Source organism: Thalassophryne amazonica, chromosome 7 (genome assembly GCF_902500255.1).
Source record: "Thalassophryne amazonica chromosome 7, fThaAma1.1, whole genome shotgun sequence".
NCBI lineage: Eukaryota > Metazoa > Chordata > Actinopteri > Batrachoidiformes > Batrachoididae > Thalassophryne > Thalassophryne amazonica.
In genome coordinates, this window is record NC_047109.1 from 99540293 (window position 1) to 99557379 (window position 17087).

At 40.4% G+C, this 17087-nt stretch overlaps 1 protein-coding gene across 1 annotated transcript in view; it reads left to right on the forward strand.

The window, feature by feature from the left end:
- Positions 1 to 9173: 9173 nt before the first annotated feature.
- The window catches only part of colec10 (collectin sub-family member 10 (C-type lectin)), a 57236-nt gene continuing 49322 nt past the window's right edge, over positions 9174 to 17087 (forward strand). Inside the window, exon 1 of the mRNA XM_034173575.1 lies at positions 9174 to 9318. Coding sequence (XP_034029466.1) covers positions 9201 to 9318 — 118 coding nt within the window. The 5' untranslated portion in view covers positions 9174 to 9200. The remainder of the gene's footprint in view (positions 9319 to 17087) is intronic.

Sequence of the window (17087 nt, forward strand, 5' to 3'; positions counted from 1 at the left end):
AGGATCACTCAGTCACTGCAACAGTCATCTGACTCATTTCCTCAGAAAATGAAATCATTTTAAGGTCACACAACACAGTTTGAGGTTTTCTGTAATGATTCTTTTAGTTGTGTGTATCACTACTTTACCAAGAAAACGCTGGAACCTGCACCTGAACCCAGGGTCAATAACTCAAAACAACATTAAGAGCAAGAGTTCGGCAATTCATACAGATATATATTATAGTTTATTTTTGGCATGATGCATATTTTGGGTTTTAATGCACTAAAAACACTTACACTGTTGTAAACAGACTTTTCAGCAGCACAGAAAACAAGGTTGTTTTGTGGTCTGGTTACCACAATGGAGTCAACCCTCAATCCAAGAGTGTGAATCATGTTTTTAATTAGTGAACGCAGCCTAAACCACATGTAAACAATTAGCCCTGAGGATGGCAGGGTTGTTCCTGTTGTATGTGCGTGTGGCGCGCACACGTCGTAGGAATGCTGCACTTTCCCAGACCTTGGCTGAAACAGACTGCACAGGAGAAAGTCGGTACATGCTGATGATTAATAACGGAGACTCACCCTCTGTTTACTACTATACGCGCAAGTTATTTCCATTACCCTCCGTGTTTGCGTTTCACTAACTCAACGCCATTTATATTTAAAACTTTATCTGTGCAAGTTCAAAATCTAAAGAGAAACTTCTTTCTTAAAATGAGGTGTTTTCATGAGGTGCAGTAGAACATGGTTAAACCATAGGCCACAAAAAATTGTGCCTTAAGTCCAGCGCAATAGGTCAGGTCTGTGCTGGTCCCCTGGTTTCCAGAGAGCAACCACCCAGGCAGACAACTGGTCTACCCTCACCTTTCAAATGTAACCATCTAATTACAGCAGCCAGGCCAAACGTGAATATCCCCCACTAGGGTCCTGAAAACTGAAGTAGCTGCATGATGGATCATGTCCTTTGAAACCAATCGCATGGCCAAAATGTTGTAGTTGATGTTCCCTCACACTGGAAGTGGTCCTCCTTTTAGCCACCCTAAGTAACCTTTCATTTGACAAGAAGTCATTCCAGCAGTAGTACCAAAGCAGCCTCCAAAGGGACGCTAGTACCAGACACATAAAGTCATCACCGTAAGAGAACCAGCACCACAGCCTTAAAGACTTGGACCTATGTTCTCCTGCAATGATACTGGAATCAGCAAACATCTCTGTTCAGTGATTTCACTCCTTAAGCTCTTCCCAGGTGTTAGGATAAGTGAATGTCTCTTCAAATTCAACACGTTCACCACATACAGATGCACTTCTACTGGCTGACTCAAGAAAGTCACTGAAATGTGTTTTCTAGTCTCTAGAGGGCTCAACGTTTAGATGCTCCTTACATCCCACAAGTGGGTTCACAACACATGTACCCCTTACTTGTACATGTGAAAAAAAAAAATCAGTGTCAACACTGATGGAAAAATGTAAACACTGATGGAAAAATGCAAAACTTCACCTATTTGCTTCACCTCAGGGAGCTTTGGTGAATGCTATCTGCTGGTATGCTCAGCAGATTGTCACCAGAATACCTCTCACTTGAATTCACCTTCTCAGTACCAGAGAGATGTGTGCCTGGCACATTTTTAAGGGAATAACAATTACACTGGTTGCCGTTACTTCATATTTATTTTCATACTCGTTATTTCATATTCTGCCTAAAATGCTCCCATGGTTAATAAGGAAGATAATCCCAACCCCTTTTCACCCAGCTTCCAACTTTGTGATCAGACTATGTTGTCTCTAAATAGTGCCAACGAGCCGAATGCGAACCAAACTGATTTTTGGTGTGCATTTTTAATTGTACACCTTAAATTGTCAAGACAGGGCTCTCAAAGTCATGCTGCAACTATTTTTGGGTTATCTTGGTGATATTAATGGTAAAAAATAGTGGCCAGTAACAAAGTCAGTGACAAAGCAACAAAGTCTCTAAAAGCAGGGCTGCAGCTTGCTTGGATTGTGAACCTGAAACGTTTAGGCTATGTAGTTGCAAAAAAAAAAAAAAACAAAACATGCTGTTTGCATCACTTGTTTATTTGCACGATCCAGCTAGTTAACCAGTTGCAGAACAGTTAGTGGCAACAAGGGCAGAAATGACTAACAAGACACAAAACTCTGAATGCGAAAACATTCCTTCCATGGAACTACAGTGCAGAATAAATAGAGAGCGAAGCCAAAAGAAGCATTTGTGAGATTCTGTTACTGATACTGAGCGCCTCAGTGCCCGATAAGGAAGGTTAGAAATGTTTTTTCATAGACGCACTATAAGAAAAACATTCCAAGAATAAACAAGAATAAACAAATCCTTTTATAACCCAACATATCCAATAATATAATGAGGCTTTTCATTTGAAATTACTAAAGTAAGTTGTAGCAACATTACAATGCGCCAAATGGAATATGAGTAGTGGAACATTAATTTTTTTTTCCCCTTCAAGCAGCAACAGTTCAACTCTGATAAAGGTGAATCTCTTTCAACGATAAAATATTTATAATTCAAAAAGCTGAAGTGGTCCTGTTGACTTGTGATACTGCTGTAAATCTTTTAAACAGCCCAGGAAGCAAAACTCTTGAATACGGAAATCCCTTCTTGTGCCAAGACGTGTTTCTGACCGCACTGTTCCTACCAAATCCCTCCGTTCCTTCTGGTTGTTGTCTTCCTCAGTTTTCTTCCATGATTATCTCAAATTCCTCTTCATTATCTCTTTCTGTTTTCTGCCACACGCTCTTCCTCCCTCGTTCAGTTCCTCAGAGGCCTCAAACCTCGCCAACATCCCTGCGTGCTGCTTCCATCAGCAAACTAGAGCATGGAATACTGCATGTGTGAATGTGTGTGTCTCTGTGTGTTTTTACACGTGACCATGGCATCTGTCTCGTGCATATGCTTCCCTGGGTTTTTGGTCATTTACGGTCAAAATGGCTGGAGGACAAGGAAGAGATAAAAAAACTGGAGGCCCAGAGGTGCTGCTTGACTGCTACCATTAATAAAATAAACTCTGACAATCAGAAATATCAAACACTGCACTGTGTGGACTTTAAAGTTTCCATGTTTGTTTGAATGTGGAATTCTTAAAAGTTACATTCAAGATAAATTACGGTACAGAAGCAACTATGAAAATTCAGTAAGGTATATCTTCTATCCAATTCTAAGGTGGAACTACAACCCCTGGCAAAAATTATGGAATCACCGGCCTCGGAGGATGTTCATTCAGTTGTTTAATTTTGTAGAAAAAAAGCAGATCACAGACATGACACAAAACTAAAGTCATTTCAAATGGCAACTTTCTGGCTTTAAGAAACACTATAAGAAATCAAGAAAAAAAAGATTGTGGCAGTCAGTAATGGTTACTTTTTTAGACCAAGCAGAGGAAAAAAATATGGAATCACTCAATTCTGAGGAAAAAATTATGGAATCACCCTGTAAATTTTCATCCCCAAAACTAACACCTGCATCATATCAGATCTGCTCGTTAGTCTGCATCTAAAAAGGAGTGAACACACCTTGGAGAGCTGTTGCACCAAGTGGACTGACATGAATCATGGCTCCAACACGAGAGATGTCAATTGAAACAAAGGAGAGGATTATCAAACTCTTAAAAGAGAGTAAATCATCACACAATGTTGCAAAAGATGTTGGTTGTGTCAGCTGTGTCTAAACTCTGGACCAAATACAAACAACATGGGAAGGTTGTTAAAGGCAAACTTACTGGTAGACCAAGGAAGACATCAAAGCGTCAAGACAGAAAACTTAAAGCAATATGTCTCAAAAATCGAAAATGCACAACAAAACAAATGAGGAACGAATGGGAGGAAACTGGAGTCAACATCTGTGACCGAACTGTAAGAAACCGCCTAAAGGAAATGGGATTTACGTACAGAAAAGCTAAACAAAAGCCATTATTAACACCTAAACAGAAAAAAAACAAGGTTACAATGGGCTAAGGAAAAGCAATCGTGGACTGTGGATGACTGGATGAAAGTCATATTCAGTGATGAATCTCGAATCTGCATTGGGCAAGGTGATGATGCTGGAACTTTTGTTTGGTGCCGTTCCAATGAGATTTATAAAGATGACTGCCTGAAGAGAACATGTAAATTTCCACAGTCAATGTCATGGCATAGGGTCAATGTCAACGAGCAGATCTGATTTGATGCAGGTGTTAGTTTTGGGGATGAAAATTTACAGGGTGATTCCATAATTTTTTCCTCAGAATTGAGTGATTCCATATTTTTTTCCTCTGCTTGGTCTAAAAAAGTAACCGTTACTGACTGTCACAATCTTTTTTTCTTGATTTCTTATAGTGTTTCTTAAAGCCAGAAAGTTGCCATTTGAAATGACTTTAGTTTTGTGTCATGTCTGTGATCTGCTTTTTTTCTACAAAATTAAACAACTGAATGAACATCATCCGAGGCCGGTGATTCCATAATTTTTGCCAGGGGTTGTATGCAAAGGTATAGAGTATACAAAGCTAGTATACAAAGGTATATCTAAATATCTAAAAAGGAAGAGTAAAATAGGAGAGTAGAAAAGAGTAGAGCCACTTAGGTGCCTGGTCTTGAGAACCAGGGATGGTAGGTTATGATATGTTACTGCTACTACAAATATTTGCACAATGATATTGAAGTGTCATTTACTGTGTTTTCACTATGTTTTTAATCAAACAGATGAGAGTTGTTCTGAAATAGAATAATAAGTTACCATTACCATGTACTGTATGTATGCATAGCCACGACGTCCGCTTACCTGTTTATTTCTATGGGCACCTCTGTGATGGCCAACAAAGTGCAAAACTTCTCTTTCCAAGTTTTTTTTTTGTGGTGTCATGGTTCGTGGTGATTTGGAACAGAACGGTGTAGGACACACGATGCAGACAGAGGAGCAGAGGTAATAAAAGGCTTTATCAAAAAACAAGCGGGGTCAGCGGGGCGGAGGTTACAGGTAATCGAGTAGCAGATACATGGTTCAAAAAACAGGCAAGGGTCAGGTTCACGGCTTGACAGAGATCAGAAGAAATGAGCAAGGTTATAAAAAAAGAGGCAAACAAGACTGTGGCAAAAGGTGAGTATGTGAAAAGATTATGACAAACTGGCAAGAGATAGAGAGACAGTGAGGGTTTAAATGCAGAGGGAGTAATCAAGGTGTGATGAGAAGCAGGTGCAGGGAATGTTCTGGAAGGGGCGTGGCCAGACAAGACAAGAGAGGAATGACAGGTGGGCGTGACAGACAAAACAACTAAGTGCAAGTAACACCACCCACAACCAACAGAGATAAAAATTCTAAACATGCAGATGAACTGAAAACCATAGACTAAGTGCTCATATGACAGGACCCAGAAAATAAAATGCAGAGACTTAACTAAGAACAGAACTCACCACGTGGCTAAAGCATAAAGGGAATTACAACCAATAACTAACGTGAAAGGCAGAAAGCAAATACAATAAGGAAAATAAAAAGCAAAGACTAAACTAGAAGTCACAAGTGGCAAAAATAGGATGAACAGTTAATACAACAAATGAGAAAAACAAAGCAAGTGTTTCAACTAATGATTAAACAATGAAAACAAATAGGCTGGATGAAAACTAGAAAAGAACTCATGATGGCAAAAGTATAAAAGGTGATACAATTAATGATAACAAAATGGCAAAATTGACTACTGACTAACTAGAAAATAAATAATGAACAGAAAATTAAACCAAGAGACCATGGAATACAGATAATGCACAAATGACTACACAACAGAGAATAAATGGAACTGCCCTTGCATGGCTGATGTTATACCTGTCCAGTTGTTCTTACTGTGTTTTATGCAATGCACGGCACTATCTCTGATCTTAGAGACATGAAGTTTGGGGTTCCACAGGAATCCGTTTTAGGCCCCCTGCTTTTTCCCTTTATGTAGCACCCCTTGGGAATATAATTGTTGGGAAGGTGTCGTAGCACAGACCCACAACAGGGGGCGCAAATGAACGGACAATGAAGTAAGCCAAAAAGTAACAATTTAATGTTGTGATGATACACAACGAAATACACAGAATTAGCAAAGTCAATTAACACCAGGTGACGTGTGGGCAGGCTCGAAGATAGAAGACCCCCGACGAGAGAGAAGCCGCGTCCCACACGGCTTCCACCACCAACGGTCTGAAGAACACCGGAGCCGCCAAGTCCCGAGTCCCCAGGTGGCCTCTGTCTTCGGCTGTCGACCCTGGTACTGCTGGCAGAAAGCAGAGACAAGATGAATGAGTGTGAGTCCGCACACTCAGTAATCCACAGTCTGCACACAGTTAGGAGGGAGCACCTCCACCTCCAATCACACTCATGCAGCTCCTGGTTAACCACTTATCTAGTTTGGGGTGTGAGGCGAAGCCGTCGCTGTCACACCAAACGCCAATCCCACAGACAAGGCAAAACACCAGGAAAACGGCTGCAACAGAAGTTCAGATTATTACACAACGTATTAGTCAGCAGAGAAATTACCTCTTCAGTAGTCGATTTCTCGGCGAGGAGGTGGAGCTGCAGTCCGGCCTTTATGGTGATGATGATGATGATGATGAACGAGTGACAGCTGGTGCAGAGGATGAATGACAGCTGTCACTTCTTCTGGATCTGGCGCCCTCTCGTGTTTGGAGCCCACACTCCAAGCAGGGCGCCCTCTGGTGGTGGTGGGCCAGCAGTACCTCCTCTTCAGCGGCCCACATAACAATAATGTGGCATTTTGGGATTGCCTTTCATTGCTATGTTGATGACACCCAATTCTACATGCCAATAACTGCTGGTAATCTCATTCACATAAGATTTATGGAAGTTTGCCTTGCATCAGTGAGAAGTTGGATGTCTAGTAACTTTCTGATTTTAAATTCTGATAAGACTGAAATGATGGTTCATGGTCCAGCGAGATATCGGCATCAATTTGATCAGCTAGTGCTTAGCTTAGGTTCATGTGTTTACATCATACGGACAAAGTGAGGAATCTTGGGGTAACTTGATCCTATGTGATCTTTTGACCTCCACATTAGAGATATTACGAGGACTGCTTTCTTCCATTTGTGAAATATAGTGATGATTCGTCCTATCCTGTCTATGACTGATGCTGAGACTTTGATTCGTGCATTTGTCTCTTCTAGATTGGACTATTGTAAAGCTCTATTTTCTGGTTTACTGCAGTCCAGTATTAGGGGTCTTCAACTGGTTCAAAATGCTGCTGCCAGACTTTTGACACAAAGCAGAAAGTTTGACCATATTACGCCTGTTTTGGCATCTCTTCACTGGCTTCCTGTTTCTGCAAGATCGGATTTTAAGGTCCTGTTATTAGCTTATAAATTGTTCATGGACTTGCGCCTCCCTATCTGGCTGACCTGGTAAGGCCCTATGTACCAGCTCGGGCCCTGTGTTCGCAGGGTGCAGGACTTTTATGTGTTCCCAGGGTGAATAAAAAGTCTGCTGGTGACAGAGCTTTCTCCTACCGTGCCCCAGTTCTGTGGAACAATCTCCCAGATACTGCCAAGACCTTTAAATCACATTTAAAGACTCATTTGTTTTTCTTTTTTTAATCATTAGTTTTTATTGTGTTATGATGTCTTTATATTCTTGTGTTTTTTATGGTTTTGTCTTTTTATTGTGTTTTAAAAATTTTTTATTAAGTTTTCTCTGTTTTTATTACTGTATGCTGTGTGAAGCGCATTGAGGCAATCTTATCACGAACTGGCACGATATAAATTAATCAATTTGATTTGAAATTTGAATAAATGATAAACAGAGAAAGCAATAAAAACTAAAAGAACATAACCAGATGATATACACTGAAGATTAAAGATAACCAGAAACCGCAAAACTAATGGAACAAAACCAGATAATAAGACACTGAAGATAATTGATAAACAAAACCCACAAACAGATATTCAAAGACAGAAACAAGGCAATGTGGCCAAACCCTGAACAGAACCTTGAATCCTGACGTGTTTTTTTTTTTTTGTTTTTTTTGGGGGGGGGGGGGGGGAGTTGGTCTATAATTTGCCTCAAGTGCCTTAAAAACAATGTAATTTTTGAGATGGATTTCAGAGAGACCATATGTGCTGTGTGCCTGGAAACTATGCTGATAATGTTTTGGAAAGCTGACAAGCTAGCTCTTTCTTATTTTTTTGTTAACATTCAAAGTATAGTTGGAGAAGTAAAAAGAAAATAGTTCAGGGATTTTAACACATTGTGACTATTAGGTCTCTTTGGGGGGGGGGGGGGGGGTGCAGCTGTAACAAACAAATTTGCTGCCTCTTATTTTTGTCAGTATAGTGTTCAAGTACATAATGAAAAACAAGCAAAAATAGCCTCTCATGACTGCTGTCATTTACGTAATGAAATGCATTTCTTTATGTTGAACACTAGATGGCGAATTGCGTATATTATGGATACTCTCAACACTGTGTGGAAACGAGGAGTTAAAACATTTGTTGTGGCGTTATTTTCACATAGCACATCATCGTAGCAACCCACTAATGTAAGCTACACACTGTTATGCTAAAATACTGTATACACACTGAAGATTAGACATATTTCACTTTGAACTCTTTGATTTCCATATTTTCTCTGCAAAATTAATAATTTCAGCTAGTAGCTGAGTCACAGTCATTATTATTATTTCCTACTTAATAGATTTTACATAACAGTGTTTTGAAAAATGTGATAACCGTCCTATGATATAATCAAAGTAAAACTGAACTTAATAAAACCAAAGCTCTATTTTGACTGTTGCAGTCTTTATGTTTGAAAAGAAACATGCACAAAAGTCAGACTGCTCCTTGTAGTTTAAAATGATAACATCACACAAGTAATAGGAATACATTGTATTAATAATAATTGTAATGACTGTCCTGTTTTTTATCACAATTATATTATGATCTTTGCAACTAATGAAGCACAGAAATTCCATCGTCAGCAGTAAACTGAGTGAATGTTGGAATGTGGTACGATTTGACATTCTGACAAGAAATTGATAAGAGTCTGTGAACAAGCGTGAGTCTATCTATGTTTGTGCTGAAACATAAACAGGAGCTGTGTTCTGGCCATGTCTACAGCGTGCACGCTCATTAGTGCCACACAGATCCAGCCCTTCAGTGAAAATTGTCATTAGTTGTGCGGCAGCATAAGCAATGTTAATGTTGTTGTGGTTTCAGGATGACCGGGGGATGATGGCAGGAAGACGCAATGTGGGACTTTTGGTCCTTTTTTTGCTTGCAGCTGCATTCACTGATCTCTGCTCCTCCACAGAAATCTGTACCAATTCTTTTCTACCCGGCGCTAAAGGTAACATGTACAAGCTGATTGCTTCTACCTGTGTAATTAGCTAAGATGTTACTATAATTTGGCTTTGAGCAAACAAATTTTCAACTGCAATGAAAAAAGAGTTGAACCAACTTAAATTGTTTCAATTGGTAACATCTAAATTAATTAAGTTGTTTGAACTTAGGTTTGTAACTCACTAACTTAAGTTCAAATAACTTAATTCATTTAGGTGTTACCAACTGAAACTACTTTTTAAGTTGGTTCAACTCTTTTTTACACGGGTCGATTTGGATGAATGAAACAACTGCAACAAGTCTGCATGCCTACAGCTTAGTTGTAAAGATTTTCAAGTGAATTAACAAATATCTACACACAATAAATATTGGATTGATTTGTGCATTAATGGTTACATTGTACTTAATATACATCAGCAATAAATACTATATTCACTTACAAACTATAACTAATAGTATCTCTGCAGGTGTTTGTTAGAAAAACAACCAAGATAATCTGCTTGTTTTCTTCATTTTGTTGCACCAGGAAAATATTTTTCTTTTACTGAACAAATACAGTGCATCTGAAAAGTATTCACAGTGCTTCGCTGTTTACACATGGATTAATTTTTTTTCCTCAAATTTCTACATACAATACCCCATAATGACAATGTAAAAAAACTTTTTTGAGATTTTTGCATATTTGTTAAAAATAAAAAACTAAGAAATCACGTGCACATAAGTATTCACAGCCTTTGACATGAAGTTCAAAATTGAGCTTAGGTGCATCCTGTTTCCACTGATAATCTTTGAGATGTTTCTACAGCTTAATTGGAGTCTGCCTGTGGTAAATTCAGTCAATTGTACATGATTTTGAAAGGCACACACCTGTCTACATATAAGGTCCAACAGTTGACAGTGCATGTCAGAGCACTAACCAAGCATGAAGTCAAAGGAATTGTCTGTAGACCTCTGAGACAGGATTGTCTTGAGGCACAAATCTGGGGAAGGTTACAGAAACATTCCTGCTGCTTTAAAGGTCCCGGTGAGCACAGTGGCCTCCATCATCTGTAAATTTAAGAAGTTTGGATCCACCAGGACTCTTCCTAGAGCTGGCTGCCCGTCTAAACTGAGCAATCGGTGGAGAAGGACCTTAGCCAGGGAGATGACCAGGAACCCGATGGTCACTCTGTCACAGCTCCAGCATTCCTCTGTGGAGAGAGGAGAACCTTCAAGAAGGACAATCATCTCTGCGGCAATCCACCAATCAGGCCTGTATGGTAGAGTGGCCAGATGGAAGCCACTCCTTAGTAAAAGGCACATGGCAGCCCACTTGGAGTTTGACAAAAGGCACCTGAAGGACTCAGACCATGAGAAATAACATTCTGTGGTCTGATGAGACAAAGGCTGAACACTTTGGTGTGAATGGCAGACATCATGTTTGGAGGAAGTCAGGCACCATCCCTACAGTGAAGCATGGTGGTGGCAGCATCATGCTGTGGCGATGTTTTTCAGTGGTAGGAACTGGGAGACTAGTCAGGATTGAGGGAAAGATGAATGCAGCAATGTACAGAGACATCCTGGATGAGAACCTGGACCAGAGTGCGCTTGACCTCAGACTGGAGCGACGGTTCATCTATCAGCAGGACAATGACCCTAAGCACACAGCCAAGATATTAAATGAGTGGCTTCAGGACAACTCTGTGAATGTCCTTGAGTGGCCCAGCCAGCCAGCCTCTGGAGAGATCTGAAAATGTCCAATGCTCCCCATCCAACCTGATGGAGCTTGAGAGGTGCTGCAAAGAGGAATGGACAAAACTGCCTTGAGATAGGTGCATCAAGCTTGTTGCATCATATTCAAGAAGACTTGAGGCTGTAATTGCTGTCAAAGTTGCATCAACTAAGTACTGAGCAAAGGGTGTGAATGCTTATGTACATGTGTTTTCTTAGTTTTTTATTTTTAATATATTTGTAAAAAAAAATTCATGTTCTTATTATGGGGTGTTGTGAGTAGAATTTTGAGCAGGGAAAATTAATTTGCTGCATTTTGGAATAAGGCTATAACATAACAAAATGTGGAAAATGTTTAATGCTGTGAATACTTTCTGGATGCACCGTACATTAATTTAGAACTTCCATATAGTACTTTTCTTTTCTTTCTTTTTTTCCCCCAAAGAAAGAAGTGCTCATCTTCTTGCATTCACATTTTGGTATTAATGCTATTTTTTCAGATGAGGTAAAACATGGTTGATGCATATATTACAAAGCTAATAACTGGTATAAATGGTTGCCATTGTATCCACAGAAATTGGTGCTGAGAATGATGGTAAAAAAGGCTTTTAATAAAGATACTTAGTGTAAGCTCAGTAAAAAACAACTGATTCTGACAACTGATCAAGCACGTGGGAGCTTGTGAGGAATATAATCACATTAATGGTTGCTATTGGCTTTATTTTTAAAAGATAAAAGGAAGGATTATAGCAAGGTGTGATTGATCAGTTTGAGGAGAAACCATCATCACAACATGGCTGGTCAGCAACTGGTAGTAGTTGAAGGACAACATAAAATGGCCTCGTAGTGGCTTATTCATATCAATTTCAGGTTTATTCATGATAGAGTTTCCCAATAGATGGATAAAAGACGATAACAATGAGGAAGTGGGTCGGCACTGCCATCCCAAGGAGATGTTCACTGCACACTTGACATTGTGCACAGTCCTGACTAAATGAAAATTTATAGGAATTGGAAGATTTAAGCATTTTAACTCACTGTAACTGCAATGGAAACATCTGTGATGAGAATTTGGGGGAATAAAACCAGAGCTGAAGCTTGTGTCGGTAAAATGTTTTGTGTAAGAAACCACTGCTGGTATGTTTCAGAGATTACCGAACTTGTGATAAAGATCCCAAGTATGTAATGGGCTGTAGTTTATTAGTTAAAGTCTGCTACCCCATAGCTGTTTGGAGGGAATGCCTGCTCTTCGTGTGTTTTCCATTTTACGACATCCAGTAGCTTTTTCCCCTGTTGATTCAGACAGCAGTAACTTTGTGGAGAAAACAGACAGACCCAATAAAATACACAATAGGCTCAACATCCCGCCCCGCACTGCTTCATTCACATCACTCAGAACGTGGCTTTTGTTTCACAGTAACGTTCGAGAGATACTTAATAATACTCTCAAACTTGAAAAACCCAAAGTATTCACAAGTGTAACCACAAATTGTAAGGCATTTACAGCTCAAATTACTCCTAAATTCACTCCCTTTTCATGCACAATTATTTTACTCATTTAAATCTATTAAATCAATAGTGGTAAAATTGATAGAAAAAGATGGAGTTAGTAGCTGCATCACATACTCCGTAGTGAGAGTGGGTGTCTAGATTAGTGGAGCCCCATTGTGACTTGACATATTTAAACAGCTGCCACGAAACTGCACTTATCGTTTACACAAGAGTCATCCCAGACACGACTGACTGCAGACCAACTAGTCTAGTCTCGATGTGTCTATCAGTCAGTGTTTGTGTGAAAATGACCACATAACTGTGTGGGAAATGTCCATGTCTTTCATACTTTGTTTTATTGCTATTTAGTTTGAAATCAGAAAATGTTGATTAAAATTATGCATATATATATATATATATATATATATATATATATATATATATATATATATATATATATATATATATACAGGTTGCACATAACTGGTACTTATTTTGCTCGTGTGTGCTAAACATCATCGATATGCACAGCAGAGGGAAACAGTTTTCCAACAATCTGTCATTGCTTTCCTCTTATGAAGCACTTCCCTTGTGTTTTCTGCTGTGTACCCTTTATTTTTAGCATGCACAAGCACCATGAGTACCAGTTATGTGCAACCTATATTTTTATCCTATGGAAGCAAATGAAGCGTGTACGGAACCTTCTTACACATTTTTTCCCACCTGCAGAGGACATCACTCACTAGCAGTCAGCCTTAAAGTGAACACGTGGACTGAGTACCCATTGGATGAGTACCCATTGGATTCTCATTTTCTATAACATGATGGAACAACCTGAGCACAGGCATTGCATCAATTTTTACTGAAAGCTTGGTAATACCCAAGCGTAAACCATTCCTGTGCAGTGCATTCCATTTTGATGCAGGATTTGGGCATGCTGAGAGTCTCAGAGAAATTTGTGCCAAAGCTGTTAGCACCAGAGGTGAAGCAACTACATCTGGAAGTCTGGCAGGACAGGCGGGAATGCACAAGCAGTGACCCAGATGTTCTAAACACAGTCATCACTGGTGATGAGACATGGATTTATGGGTACGACAGGGAAACCAAAATTCTGTCATCGCAATGGAAACATCCAACATCACGAGGATAAAGACAGCACGGCAGGTGCGTAGCAATGTCAAAGGCATGTTGACCGCTCTCTTTGACTCCCATGGGGTGGTGCATCATGAGTATGCACCAGAAAGCCACAATATTAATAAAGAGAATTATCAGGAGGTCTTACAGTGGTGAGAGTAAGTCAGGAAGCACATGAGATTAGTAAGGAAGAAATGAGGGCTGTTATGAAGAGGATGAAGAGTGGAAAGGCAGTTGGTCCAGATGCCATTCCAGTGGAGGCATGGGAATGTCTAGGAGAGATGGCAGTGGAGTTTCTAACCAGATTGTTTAATAAAATCTTGGAAAGTGAGAGGATGCCTGAGGAGTGGAGATGAAGTGTGCTGGTTCATATTTTCCAGAACAAGGGTGATGTGCAGAGCTGCAGTAAATACAGAGGCATAAAGTTGATCAGCCACAGCATGAAGTTATGGGAAAGAGTAGCAGAAGCTAGCCTTAGAAAACAGGTAAAGATCTGTGAGCAGCAATATGGTTTCATGCCGAGAAAGAGCACAACAGATGCAATGTTTGCTCTGAGAATACTGTTGGAGAAGTACAGAGAAGGCCAGAAAAAGTTACATTATGTGTTTGTGGACTTAGAAAAAGCTTATGATAGGGTGCCAAGAGAAGAGCTGTGGTATTGTATGAGGAAGTCTGAAGTGGCAGAGAAGTATGTTAGGGTAGTGCAGGACATGTACAAGAATAGTGTGACAGTTCAAGGTGGAGGTTTACACCAAGGATTAGCTCTGAGTCCTTTCTTGTTTGCAGTGGTGATGGACAGGTTGACAGATGAGATCAGACAGGAGTACCTGTGGACTATGATGTTTGCAGATGACATTGTGATCTGTAGTGAGAGTAGAGAGCAAGTTGAGTCTAGTCTGGAGAGGTGGAGATATGCTTTGGAGAGAAGGGGAATGAAAGTCAGTAGAAGCAAGACTGAGTACATGTGTGTGAATGGGAGGGAGCCCAGTGGAATAGTGCAGTTACAAGGAGTTGAAGTTTAAATATTTGGGGTCAACTCTTCAAAGTAATGGAGAATCTGGTAAAGAGGTGAAGAAGAGCGTGCAGGCACGGTGGAGTGGGTGGAGAAAGGTGGCAGGAGTGATTTGTGACCGAAGAATATCAGCAAGAGCGAAGGGGAAAGTTTACAAGACAGTAGTGAGACCAGCTATGTTATACAGCTTAGAGACGGTGGCACTAACAAAAAGACAGGAGGCAGAGCTGGAGGTGGCAGAGCTGAAGATGTTGAGATTCTCTTTGCGAGTGATGAGAATGGACAAGATTAGGAATGAACATATAAGAGGGACAGCTCAGGTGGGACGGTTTGTAGACAAAGTAAGAGAGGCGAGATTGAGATGGTTTGGACATGTGCAGAGGAGGAACCCAGGGTATATAGGGAGAAGGATGCTGAGGATGGAGCCACCAGGCAGGAGGAGAAGAGGGAGGGCCAAGAGGAGGTTTATGGATCTGCTGAGGGAGGACAAGCAGGTGGTTGGTGTGACAGAGGAAGATACAGAGGACAGGGTGAGATGGAAACGATTGATCTGCTGTGGCGATCCCTAACGGGAACAGCCGAAAGACAAAGAAGAAGAAGAAGATCAGGAGGTCTTACAGTATGTTGCCTTCGTGATTCTGTTGGCAAAGTTGGCTACTCCATTTTGGCAATGCACCCAGCCATTCTGCTCAGCTGATTCAGGCTTTCCTGGACAAACATAACACTCCTATGATTCATCAGGCTCCCTACTCACCTGGCATGGCTCCTCCTGATTTTTGGTTGTTCCTCAAAATCAAAATGACATTCTAATCCAATTATATTTTTTCTGCTAATCTGACTGGTTAAGCACGTGAGATTTCAGACCATATAATATCGGGGTAGCGGTGGCAAAATATTTGACCGTTTCACATTTGGATGTATTACTCCACATCCTCACCGGTGTTCTGACGAGATGTTATTCCTGTCTAATGTCATTCCTGTCCTCCGCACAACTGCACATGCGCACGCATGTGCAATATTGTCAGGACACGGAACTGTCGATTTATGCGATGAGACGCACAGTTCCACAGAACACCAGCTGCCCGCACTGCTAGGTGTTAGCGCTGTTAGCTGAGAGTGAGAGAAAGTCGCGTACTGCCACCGCCGAAATGGGTAAATTTAAGCTACCATATGAAAGTATTGATGTGGATTCTGATACAGAATTACCGTTTCACATTTGATGGATTTTCATGTTTGATGGATTACTCCACGCCCTGACTGCTGTTGGAGCGACGTTGCCTCGGCTCGACTGGAAGCCTTGCTGAACGAATTACCTACAGAATAATACACCATGCAAATGATGGAATTGGATTAGAATGAGAATAACCCCCTTGTGTCTAATGATTTGCAGACGTTCATGCTGTTGTACAGTCCAAATAACCGTTTTATGTTTTAAAATTCTTTTTGACTCCTTTTTGAAGCTCAATTGGTGACTGTATAACCAGCATGAACATCAGCAAATCATCAGACACAACACGGTTATTCCCTAATTGAAAGGGACTTGCTGTGCAAAGACATCATGCGGAACACTACTGCCCACCTGGACACCACTTGAAAAGAGGCCTTCCAGAGATGGAGTGTATGTAGTCCCAAGGAGACTACTTCAAAGAGGATTAGGATTTCAGTCCCCCAGGCGAGTAATTGTATTTTTCGCAGCCAGAGTTGGATACATTTGAATGCACCTTCTAGTATGATTTACATTCCAGCCTTTCCCTGGGGTTTTGAGGTAGTGAGCAAAAGGATAAGATTGTGGATGGAAGCAGCCTTATTAGTTTCCTTTAGGGTTTTTTTTTCTGTTGTTACAGTGATGGAAGTTAATTAAGAAAACACTGCAAGTGAGGATATGTAACTGGAACATATTAGCAATATTACTTTGTATGTGCTTAACAGCATGGCATAGTTCATATAAAGATCAACTTTAATGCAGTCAGTATTATTTAAAGCGGCACTGAAGACTATGCCTTCAGAAATTTAGTCTACACAATGCCGACAGTTGAATAATCAGTTTCCAAAAATTCATGCCCAAGCTAAAAAGGAGCTTTTCTACTATCGTTCATTTCAAAGTCCAGCACTTACCACGATATTAAGTACTTCTGACAATAACACCAGGGCAAACTACAACTGTAATGGTCACAACAAAGTCTGTCATGATCACTTGTCAAGAGCTGTGCCAGCTGCCTGGAATGGAAACACCAAAGACTAGACATTCCTCCTGTATCCTATTTGTGCTTTCAGCTATAAAAATAGCTTTACATCATTTCTGGTCCGCGTTTAAATGTGGGTGGAATGGTTACGGCCATCCTCTGTGATCCATGCCAGCGGTGAGAACATATGCAAAAGAAATCAATACCACTGGGGAAAAATAATTTATGTTGTACTGTCCTCTTTCT